The sequence below is a fragment of the Panthera pardus genome, unplaced genomic scaffold, assembly GCF_024362965.1.
Source record: "Panthera pardus isolate Hobbes unplaced genomic scaffold, ASM2436296v1 HiC_scaffold_22, whole genome shotgun sequence".
In the NCBI taxonomy this organism is placed as follows: domain Eukaryota; kingdom Metazoa; phylum Chordata; class Mammalia; order Carnivora; family Felidae; genus Panthera; species Panthera pardus.
In genome coordinates this window covers 54,614,375-54,626,794 of record NW_026526788.1, presented here as the reverse complement: position 1 = coordinate 54,626,794, position 12,420 = coordinate 54,614,375, and the positions used below count along the sequence as shown (strand labels likewise).

At 36.1% G+C, this 12,420-nt stretch overlaps 1 protein-coding gene across 6 annotated transcripts in view; it reads right to left on the bottom strand.

Annotated features, from left to right (window-relative positions):
* CC2D2B (coiled-coil and C2 domain containing 2B) overlaps positions 1–12,420 on the bottom strand; it is a 93,703-nt gene that overhangs the window by 58,256 nt on the left and 23,027 nt on the right. For all 6 annotated transcript variants that reach the window (XM_019445214.2, XM_019445211.2, XM_019445213.2 and 3 more), the window contains 5 exons: positions 11,491–11,588; positions 6,062–6,202; positions 4,331–4,439; positions 4,012–4,130; positions 1,579–1,756 (listed from right to left, as the gene is read on the bottom strand). In XM_019445214.2, coding sequence (XP_019300759.2) covers positions 1,579–1,756; positions 4,012–4,130; positions 4,331–4,439; positions 6,062–6,202; positions 11,491–11,588 — 645 coding nt within the window. The remainder of the gene's footprint in view (positions 1–1,578; positions 1,757–4,011; positions 4,131–4,330; positions 4,440–6,061; positions 6,203–11,490; positions 11,589–12,420) is intronic.

Genomic DNA, 12,420 nt, shown 5'->3' with positions numbered 1-12,420 from the left:
CCTGAAGAGAGGTGATGCACTGATAACTATATTCAAATGTAAAATTGGCATTTTGATTTTACACATCAGTCTTGTGTTTTGTTTAGGGGATATAGACGTATTCTCACGGCACTGTCAAATTCAGGTTCTGAGACTGCAGGGCTGGAGACCAGATCCTGGGTAGTAACTGTGAAGGTAGAGAGTTCCACCTCTGTGAAGTCTCCTGGTAAAGCCTTGTCCCCTGATGGCAGCTCTCAAGACCACTGCGTGGTTGGGATGGAGTGTCAAGAATGAAAATGGGCCTTGTGAGTAGAAGAACTAGAATGTTCAGAAGCTCAGAGGTAGGAAATGGCAAGGATGTATGGGGAAAAAACCAAGCAGTTCAGTTTGACTAAGGTGAGAAAGGAATAAAGAGGAACGGCAAGGAGTTCCTAAATTCAAAATGTAGGTTAGCATCTGTTAGGCTATCTAAATAAATAGATTTATTTTGCAATTTTTGCAGTAGCTCATGGTGCAATTTATTCCTAGCTAGATTCCCTTCCTTCCCTGCCTCTGAGTTTGTTAAGATCATGTTCTAAGTGGTAGTACGATGATGAAGGACTCAAAATACACATTTGTCTACTTGGGTGGGGGCAAGTTTTAAACTTCAAGTGGTTAGATTATTGTATCACAATTTATTTTAAGTACAACAGGAAAGTATAGTCAGTATATATCTTAGCATATTTTTAAAATAGGAATTTCAACAGAGGTACATTTTAAGATGATGGAAACTTGTAAAGTTTAGATAAACAAAATGAAGGTAGCCTCTGAGCAGAGATAGAAAAAATTATTTTAGGTATTGTAAACATACCTCTGATTTAGATTTATAATTATAATTCTTTCCTCACTCCTCAAACCTCAGCCCATGCTCATATACACAAATCTTTATTCCCTCCTAACTTTCCTTTCAAGTCTAGTTGCAAGTTTAACCCCCATAATAGCCAAGACTTCCTATCTAGACTCCTTTACTGTCTTTAATTTTTCTCCATTGTCCTATTTTCTTCTTCCTTTAGTGCAGGGGTTCTGATGATGGGGCCTATGGACAGCAATTAGGAGTCTGTTATATGTATGTTCTTTCATCAGCTTCTTAAAGGGATCCAAAACATAAACAAACAGACAAATAAATAACATACATACATACATACATACATACATACATACTTACAAATTCAGCAAAAGACTGAAATCACCAAGTCAGGGTTGGGACTATTTGGAGAAATCAAACAGCACTTACAAAAGCTATGTTACTCATTTTAGTTTAAATAATTGCCTTACACCTTGCTAGCAAGTGAATAGTAATGTTGCACATCCAGTGTTGGTAGGAATTTCAGCAGGAGAGAATGGAAATATTTAGAACAACCACAAATCAAATAATTTATACTTGTAGTATAAAAGACTATTGCTGAATTACAAATACATTATTTATAAATGACTTGCCTACCCATACAGATCGATCATCTCTAAACAGAAATTACTTGTCACATATAACAGTAGCTACCAAGAAATATAAAAGTATATATGACATAAAATAAGATACAGAAGTAAATGACAATGGCATACCTCCAAGCAAATTGTTTCTGGCCAACATATTATCTGAATATTGAAAATTTGCTGAAACATGACTTTAAAATCAAACTGTAGGGGAGATACGGAAGTGCAAGAAACCTGTTTATCGTTGGATAATATTTTAATAAAATATTTAAGCTTCTGAATTTTGGCTCTCCTCTTTTGTTCATGCCTAAAAATTAAATAAATATTTAAAGGATCCTTGAAAAGCAAGACAGGTACAAAATATTGTTCTTTTCAAAATGTACCTAAGCATGTTAAAGTATGACCTTTTTGGAAACCATTTAATGCTATCTTTGAGCCAAATAATGCTTGCCTATGTGTGGATAATAGCCTCTCCTACTCAAATATTTTTTTTAAAGATATTTACTTAAAAATAAAGAAAGAAGTAAAGTCAAGGTACTATATATCACTCTGCTATTTATTTTACTAAACTGTAACTTAGTCTCCTAAGAGGAGAAAACTGAGGGACTTAGGAATGGGGGGGGAGCTTGAATTAAAAACTCAAAAATATTTTCTAACTTCTAGAAGAAAGACACACTTTTAAAAGAAATACACCATGTTTTCAATAACCTCAGTGAGGTGGCTCTAAGTCAACAGAGTTGCTGTGTCCTCTTAAAGGTCTTTATAAACCCCTTTAGGCTTTAGGCTGCACACTCTTTTTTCTCTAGGACATTCTTTCTCTAACCCCAAAGACCAGAGAGGCAAGCCAGGTTCCCTGGGGCTTCTATGAAACACTTGCTGGGAAGTCAAACTGACCCCTTAAGTGATATGAAACTCCTAAAGAGAGTCTTCCGGCCACTCATTCATTTGTTCATTCAACCAACATTTATTGAATTATCTTCTCAGCTGCAAGGCAACTGACCTAATGATGTTTAGGGCTTCTCTTTTTCAGAAGGGAGAAGACTGGTTGGAAGATAAGCTCTGGGATGAAACATAACATGCCCTTCTGTTCTCCACCGTAATTGTCCTAGGGGCCCAGCATCTCCCAGCCTCCATATCTGCCCATGTTCTCTGTAACCTTTTCAGAGGTTCAGGAGACAAAAGATTACTTATTTTTCTTATCTCCCTGTTGGCCTCTTCTAAGCATCTTACCAATTACTTTTTACTTTTTACAAATTACTTTTTAATGTTGCCCTCTGAAAGTAGTTTTAACAATGAGCTCATGAACTGACTATGAAAATCCATTAATTCAGGATTATATTTATCTTTGGGAAATCTTGCCTTTTTTGTCACCTATAAACTCTTTATAATTCTTCTTTAATCCTTGTATTCCTTTCATCTCTATCCCTGACACCAGTATATTCTTCTTTTCTAGAGAATCAATCCTTATTCAACTGGACATTTTAAGGGAATAATGACAGCAGTGCCCCATAATAGCATTGGCTTTGAAAAGACAGAACATGTCCCATTTCCTTTTGCCTTGATTTCCACTAAGTTTTAGCCTAGGTTTTCCAGCACATATATCTTCTTCCTTCTCTTCCCACTCTTTACTTCTAACTTCTATTTTGTGGCTCTTGTTCTCTCATCCTCATTTAGATGGTCCTTTTGTATGCCTGTCTTACATAATAATTATCTCAGGCCCTCTTTGGAAGTAGGTGCAGAACAAATAAAGCATTGCTTCACTGCTGCACTTTGCTAGTCAGAAAGAGGGTAGTGGTAATTGTGTCTTTGTGTCTGCTACTCTTTATGTTCATTTCAAATGTAATCATCCATTCATTTCATAAGTATAAATATTTATCGGGCATTTACTACCCTCCAACGCTGTATTAAATAACGCACATTCATACAATACTCAAAGATGAATTGGTACAAAGTGTCCCATGGGGCAGAGATGTTGAAAAGTTGGACCTAGTTCAATGTCCCAAGATGCCATATCCATCTCCTTTAAAGGAGATGAGGTCCATGGGCTCAGAGATGGGAGAAATGGGAATCTGTATGAGATCTGTTTTTGCATGAATGTCCTAGGAATAGGGAGAAAACACAGCTCAAGGAAAAAAACCACAACTGGAAAGGAAAGAAGTTTGTATAAAGCAGAAAATTTTCCTCCAGATACAGAATACTTATGGAAGCAAGAGGTGGGCAACCACATACTCTTATTTTCTACAGTGGCTATCTATACCTGAACAAAAATTAGTACCATAGCAAAACAAAAAACAATCACCAAACCAAACTGGTTTATGTCCTACCTGAGTCATGAATTAGGTGACCCTGGGCAACTTACCCTTCATAAGCATAAATTCCCCCAAATCTACGATGGGGATAATACCACAGAGATATGGTTGCAGTTAAATGTGCAAATGTATTTAAAACCTTAGTAAAGTGCCTGGCATCTGGTATTCACTCTAATACTGTTAGTCTAATACTATTATTAAAACAATACAACAGACAATATATAATGAAGAAATAATCCTTTAAAATGCTTACAGTGAACACTTGGATAAGTTTGTTAATTCTGTAGTGAAAGAAAGTTGTGGCATCAAGGTAATTGGTCTTATTCTTTCAATATCTGTTTCTTCAAGTTCTGAAGCTAAGTATGAGAGGCTCTAGAAACCAAAACATAAATATATAATTTACAATATAAGTTCACTGCTTAAGACAAGAATTCTTGAAATTACACTTTTATTTCTTAGGTTTGTCATTTTGTTGGGTAACTGTTACAAATACCAAGATTTCCTATTCTACCAAACAATTAAATGTTATAACCAGCAAAGAGGAGTTGAATGTTATTTTGAAATATAAATACCTCCCATTTATCCCCATTCTTAAATGCTTTTCCTTCAGTTTTCTTCTGAGTCTCAGACATTTCTAACAGTTCTTCTTGGTTTTGCTCATCACATTTATTCATTTTTACCCTAATTGATAATAAACATAATTATTTGAAGCAGAAATAATGGGACTACGTGAGATCTGTTAGAGGTGTTCTTAACACATATACACACACACGACCAATCTCTTACAACAAATAATTGTACACCCCAAGAACATTAGTAGTGAGAGTAAAAGTGAGTGGTGAGCAGGCGGTATTGGTCTAGAACTGCTGTTTTGAACAAACTTATGGCACCTCTGTCTCTCCTTTTCTGCCCAGGGGCTCATAATGCATGGGCATATCAGACTGGTTTAAAGGAATGGAGGCAAGTCAGCAAGTTTACGTGAATTCAGAACTCTATGAAAAAGTTTCATGCTGGGTTAGGTTCAGAAACTGTCAGAAGCTGGGATGCCTGGGTGGCTCAGTCGGTTAAGCTTCTGACTTAGGCTCAGGTGAGGTCATGATCTCATGGTTTAGGTCATGATCTCGTGGTTCGTGGTTCGTGAGTTTGAGCTCTGAGTCGGGCTCTGTGCTGACAGCTTCGAGCCTGCTTCAGATTCTGTGTCTCCCTCTCTGCCCCTCCCCCTGTCACACTCTGTCTCTCTCTTAAAAATAAACAAACATTATAAAAAAATTAAAAAAAAAGAAAAACCACAAGAAGCACTTTCGTTAAAAACCACCGTAGCAGGAAAAAAAAAATCAACAAAGTAAATGTCTTTCTTAATAGGCTGAAGTTACACTAATTTCTTAGTTTTGAAAAAGACATGGGTTGTGGGGAGGGAACTAGTATTCACACACAGCTTAAGTGATTAGCAAATACAGATTTGAACTGTAACCATCTCCTCCACTAACCATGTTTTTATGACTTATACATTTCACCTAGGAGTATGATTGCTGGGTCTATGTGAGGCTTTGTAAGAAAAGTGCCGAACTGTTTTCTTTCTTTTTTTTTTTTTTTTGCCAAACTGTTTTCAAATGGCTGCACTAATTACATTCTCATCAACAATTAATGAATGAGACTTCCTGCTGCTCAATATCTTCATCAATATTTGTTACTGCCTTTTTAATTTTGTCTTGTTTTGGATTTTAGCCATTCTAAATGGTGTATAGTTATCCCGCTGTGGTTTTAATTTACATTTCTTTACTGACATGCCATGCCACGCTGAGCATCTTTTCATGTGTCCATTTACCATCCATTTGCCTTCTTTAGTGAAGTGTCTGTTCAAATCGTTCACCCATTTTAATTTTTTTAATAATGTTTATTTTTGAGAGAGAGAGAGACAGAGACAGAGACAGAGACAGAGTGTGAGTAGCGGGGAGGGGCAGAGAGAGAGGGAGACACAGAATCTGAAGCAGGCTCCAGGCTCTGAGCTGTCAGCACAGAGCCCAACGCGGGGCTCGAACCCACAAACCGTGAGATCATGACCTGAGCCGAAGTCTGACTTAATCAACTGAGCCACCCAGGCACCCCAATCTTTTGCCCATTTAAGAAATCAAGTTGTCTCATTAAGTTTTAAGGATTATTCAAGTATTCAAAATACAAGTCCTTTGTTGACGACATCAAGTAGATGTCTAGCTTCTGGATTTTCTCCCAGTTACTGTAAATGTCCAGTTATTCATGGGCGGTTCCTCAGGAGACTTATAAGAACAAACAGAGTAGCCACTCACCTTTGAAACTGTAACTTTACTGGGGTGCTTGTAAACCCTTGCTGTTGTCGGAGGGATTTTATTTGTTTCCAAGTCCGTGATATACTGTGTAATAGGGAGAAGTCTTTTCCTCTTTCTAAATCATAAAGCTGTTTTGTATTACTACAACAATAATGGGAGATCAAAAATACGTTGGTCATTAATAGAAATCATTAAAAATGGCCTGGAAGAATGTACTGACGAATTGTTCTGGATACCCCCACCTTACGATTTTTTTTGCATTTTACCCACGTCTTGATATAGCTATCGAAATTCCACTTAGAGATTAATTCCTTTATGACTGGAAGATTTTTCACTATTCAAAAGTGCCCTGCTAAAATCCAGACTTTCCCAGATGTTCTGGTCATTCTGCAGTGTATTTATTATACTTTTTTTCCAGATCAACAATTGAAACTATTGCTTCAAATTTAGAGGTACTTTGCTGGATGGGGTAGTGATCATATGATCTGGATATTGGTAATCTACAGTTTTTAAAGATGCCTCTTCTGTTTTATGACTTTGCAAACACACTATTAGTATGAAAAATTACACTGACTTTCTAATGTTAAGTCACCCACCCTTGCATTCCTGGAATGGTCCCAACAACTTCACTGTATTAATGGACAGAATTCTGTTTAGCATGTTTGTAACTATGTTCATGCGTTAAATTGGGTTGCAAGAGTTTTTGTATTAAGTTTTGTTTTTGTTTTTAATTTTTTTTAACGTTTATTATTGAGAGACAGAGAGAGACAGAGCATGAACATGGGAGGGGCAGAGAGAGGAGGAGACACAGAATCCAAAGCAGGCTGTAGGCTCTGAGCTGTTAGCACAGAGCCAAACGCAGGGCTCGAACTCACAAACCGCGAGGTCATGACCTGAGGTGAAGTTGGATGTTTAACCAACTGAGTCACCCAGGTGCTCCTCTAATCAATTTTGCTTTATATATTTTGAAGCCATATTATTATACGCATATATGTGTATACGTGTGTATGCATATATATAAATACATCTTAATTAAACTGCATTATTTTGATGTACCCTTCTTTATACCTAGTAAAACTTTTTGCCTTAAAGATCTATTTTACCTTATATTAATATAGCTATGCTGGCTTTATGTTGTTAGTGTTTGTATGGTATTTTTTCCCATTATTTCTATTCCCTAACTTTTTATATCTTTATGATCTAGATAAGTCACTTATAAATAACATACAATTAGATTTTAGTTTTGGTATTTTTCCTCCTTTTAAAAAAATTTATTGAAATTTAGTTGACACGCAATGTTACATTAGTTTCAAGTGTACAACATAATGATTCAACAATTCTACAAGTTATACTATACTCACCATAAATTTGTCTAACATATGTCACCTTACAACACTAGTACAATACCATGTACTGTATTTTCCATGCTGTACCTTTCATCCCTGTGATTTATTCATTCCATAACTGGAAGCTTGTACCTCCCACTCCCCTTCACCCATCTTGTCCATCCCCTACCTCCTTCCTCTCTGGCAACCACCAGTTTGTTGTCTGTACTTATGGGTCTGTTTCTGCTTTTTGTTCATTTATTTGTTTTGTTTTCAGATTCCACATATAAATGAAATCATGGTATTTGTCTTTCTCTGTCTTACTTACTTCACTTAGCATAATACCCTTTAGGTCCATGTTGTCACAAATGGTAAGATCTCATTCTTTTTTATGGCTCAGTAATATTCTGTGGTATATATGTGTATGTGTCTATGTGCGCGCGCGCCGCGTGTGTGTGTGTGTGTGTGTACACCATATCTTTATTCATCTATTGATGGACACTTAGGTTGTTCCATATGGATTTTGTTTTCTAAATTCTAATCCAGTCTACCAACCTAGACAAAAATGGAGCACTTAGCTCATTTAGATATATTTAGGTTTAACTCCATTTTCTTTTATGTTTTCTACTTGTCTCATATGTTTCTATGTTCCTTTTTCTCTCTTTTCTTGTCTTCTTTTGGATTGTTTGAATATTTCTTTTTTTCAACGTTTTTTTTAATTTATTTTTGGGACAGAGAGAGACAGAGCATGAACGGGGGAGGGGCAGAGAGAGAGGGAGACACAGAATCAGAAACAGGCTCCAGGCTCCGAGCCATCAGCCCAGAGCCTGACGCGGGGCTCGAACTCACAGACCGCGAGATCGTGACCTGGCTGAAGTTGGACGCTTAACCGACTGCGCCACCCAGGCGCCCCTGAATATTTCTTAATTGTCTCATTTTCCTCTCCTATTGACTTGAAAGCTGTATTTTCTTTTAGATGTTGTAAGTTAAAATCTGAGCCCTTGATTTATCAAAGTCTAATATTAAGCTTTACTCTTACTCTCCTTCTGAACAATGCAAATATCTTTAATTACTCTTATCCTCCTCCATTCTTTACTCCATTCTACAAGTGATACATTTGAACTCTCTCTATATTTTTATACCCATGAGACACCATTACATCACTTGTTCACTGAGAGTTGCCTGAATATTTACCACCTTTATTGCTCCTCAATACTTCCTGATTCATTTTTTACTGTAAGCTCATGTTCCTTAGAATTCCAAATCTGTGAAAATCTCTGAGCTAAGGTTAAATTTGTGCTCTTCCAGAAAGAATATTTATTGGCTTTGCCAATTGTCTGCTGTCACTACTAATCTGGGACTATTTTAAATTCAGTTCTAAATCTGATATTTTAGATCACATAAGTACTATGAAGTCAGATTACAAATCTGTATGAATGCTGGATTGTGGTTACGAATTTTCAAAGGAGCATTTTCCCCCTTCTGCCTAGTGACAAAGTCCAAGACAAATTTTTTTGTCATCCTCTTTATATTCCCCCTTCATGAGGTTTAACACCCATTATAGAATGATCTCTTACTAGACTTTCCAATTAAGTTGACCTTCGCTTTCTTTATCTTCTACTTTTGGTACTCCCTGAAGCCATCTGAATGATAGCTCAAGGTTACTAATATTTAACAAATATCCACAGCATAAAAGCTGGCTTTACCCCTCTCTAATTTTTATGAGTTTTCCTTTCAGTTTGTTTTTGGCTTTTGCAGATTCCTTACTTTTTGCCATTTTGGGAATATGTTTATAAAGATAACATTCATATTTTATCAGACATTTTTAGTTGTTTTCATTAAAAGGGCCATTCATGAAATCTAGTCTACCAGAAATAGAAGCCCATTGCCATTTATTCATTCAGCAAATATTCACTGAATGCTTACTACATGCCAGGCACTGTGCTAGTTAAGAGGGATACAAAGATAAACAGATATACTCTCTGGGTTCAAGAAGCTTACAGACATGTAAACTAACCAATGCAATAAAATGTTATAGGTGTTATAACAGAAGTCCACACAGCTAGAGTGTGGGCATAAATAAGAGCTAAAAGGCAACAGCAGGGGAAAACTTAAGAGTATGTGACACTCAATTCAAATCAACAAACACACAATAAATATCTATTATGTGGTAGGGAATATTTTGGGTGCTGATAACTAATATCCCAACAGGGAAAAATGCAGAACAAGTAATTACAAATATAATGAATATTATGAAAGGGGGAATATGTAAATACCATGTGAATATACAAAATAAAGAGAGAGAGAAAGAATTTAATCTAATCTAATGGGCAAGTAAGAGCCTCCCTGAGAAACTTGAAATTGAATAAAATGCGTATGTTGCCTAAGTGTCAGGTAGAAAACAATGAAAGAACCTTCTAGAAGCAAGAGGCATTAAAACAAGGATACTTAGATATTAGACAACATAGTCCATTTAGGGCACTCAACTATGAAATTCCAAAGCAGAAAGCCCCTAATATGAAGCTTGAGAGGGAAGCAGGAGTCCGGTTACATAGGGCCTTACAGATCATGCTAAAGCTATTGAATTTTATTGTGAAGGTAATAGGAAACCACTAATGTGGCTTATTTATTTAGAAAAATCACTTTGGTTTCAATACGGAGCATGACTTAAAGAGAGGTATTCTAGGAGACTGAGTAGTCAGGCTATGAGATAAGCACCTGAAATAAGGCAGAATCAGTGGGAATGTTTACTGTTTGGAGGTGAGGGATGAGAGGAGAGGCAAGAAGGGGGTTCATGAATGACTTACAGCTTTCTATCCTGGGTACCAGCTCATTGTGGGTATCAGGCACATAAAAGGTTAGATAGTCATAAAAGGTTAAACATATCTTTTCCAATGGAAACACTGTTTTTCAAATGTCCACAAACTACTCTTTGCAGCATTTCAACACCACTCTAAGAATTTTCCTGAATGTAAATCTATTACATTGCTTTTTTTCTGCTTTGATAAAGCAATGATATCTTCAATGACCCTCCGACACACACACACACACACACACACACACACACACACACATGCACACATGCACACGTGCATAGTGGTAGGCCCTTATCTACCATCATCAGATCCCATCTAAAGCCTACTTTTCTCTTTTCTTCATTAAAGCTTACTTGCTCTGTGCCAATGTCTCTTCTTTGCCTTTAATTTTAGTTAATCTTATAAATAACACCAGTTTATGGTTTTGTAAATACTGGTGGCTTCTATTCATTCATTCATTCATTCATTCATTCATTCATTCATTCAAGTAATGTTTATCAAGAACTCATTATTGTGCCAGGACTTGTGCAAGGTATATATCAACTTTCTCAGGTAACATTGTTTGTGTTTAGATTATTCTAGGAAACCAATTATTTAAATTGACTGTTGCTTCTAGAGTTTGTAGAACCATGTCAGGTCAATGGGCAGGGAGTGAGGGAAATTCTTTAACTATCAAGTCACTCTCTTATATAGACATTTATTTTATCTTTGTGCATAAGTGAACTTTCTATACAATAAGTACCTCCCAGTGAGATTTCTTGCTTTTGGAGTGTCCTTGAGATGTACTTTATTTAGTTATTTCATACTCCTAACTTATCTTCCCAACTACTCTATAAGCTGATGGCTCCCAACTTGTACACCATGTTTTTTTTTTTTACAGGGATCCTTAAATCTATATGCTCTTTGAGTAATGTCTTTACCTGAATTAATTGATATATCTTGTACATACGTATACATGGATTAATTCTCAAATATATACAAACACTTGAGACTAATATGTTCCAAAAAATATTAGTGAACTCATGGTGGTTTTTAATTAGCATGTGTTTTTTTAAATCAATGGATATTAAAATTACAACTACTTTCATGTGACACTTCTATGAAATATTTTTACACAAATTTTTTTTTTCAAAACTGGGTCTTAAGGAAGGGTTGGAACCATTTCTGTACTTGTCTAAAGAGTGGGGACCTTGTATTTTTCTTATTTTATATCTTCCATAGCAAGTGCAATAATCTAAGGAGTTTCTTAATAAATGCTTGAGAAATACACGAATAGTCAAAAACCTACCTTATCTGCCAATAATAATCTTGTAAAGATTTTTTGGTTAGCTGACTTATTTCCAAATTTTCACTTGCTAATTTGGTAGCGTCTCTCAGTGCTATCAGCTACAACAAAGAAAAGAGCTTTTTAGTACATTTCATCTACTGTCACCAATACTCCAATTTCTCTGAAGGTCTAGGCGTGTGCAGCAGAAGCACAACTGTATAACCTTTTGTGTATTACTGTCTTATCTTCCAAAATATATTTCATATAAGTACCTTGGGGCAGAACTGAAAATAACCTCAATACATTATACCTATGGTCACCTGGGTGGCTCAGTAGGTTGAGCATCTGACTCGATTTCAGCTCAGGTCATGATCTCACAGTTCATGGGACTGAGCCCTGTATCAGGCTCTGTGCTGACAGCACACAGCCTGCTCGGGATTCTCTCCCTCCCTCTCTCTGTTTTCCTCCCTCCCTCCCTCTCCCTCTCTCAAAATGAATTTAAAAAAGAAAGAAACATTATACCTAGAACCTTCTAATCAGTTCATTAATTAATGTAAAAAAAATGCCAACCAATTAAGATGGCATATTGAGCACAGGAATCTACCTTATCTTCCACAGTTACATTGGGGTTCTTCCATGGTTACAGAAAAGATATGTTTATCTTTGTCCACATCTACTGCCAACATCACATCCATATCTATATATGTATATTTATGACTGCATTTATATCTATACTCTCTATAAAAAATAAATGTATAACACAGGAAAACAAGAAAAAATAAAATGAAAAGAAAAAGATATACTGAGGAAAGTATAAAGCAGAAATATCCATAGAGAATATCTTTAGAGAAATAAAACTGGAGGAAACTGTACCCTTAAACATGCATAGGAGAAATCTGTCACAGGGACAGTTTGTAGGAACTCTAAGACTAGAATCAATTAATATAAACG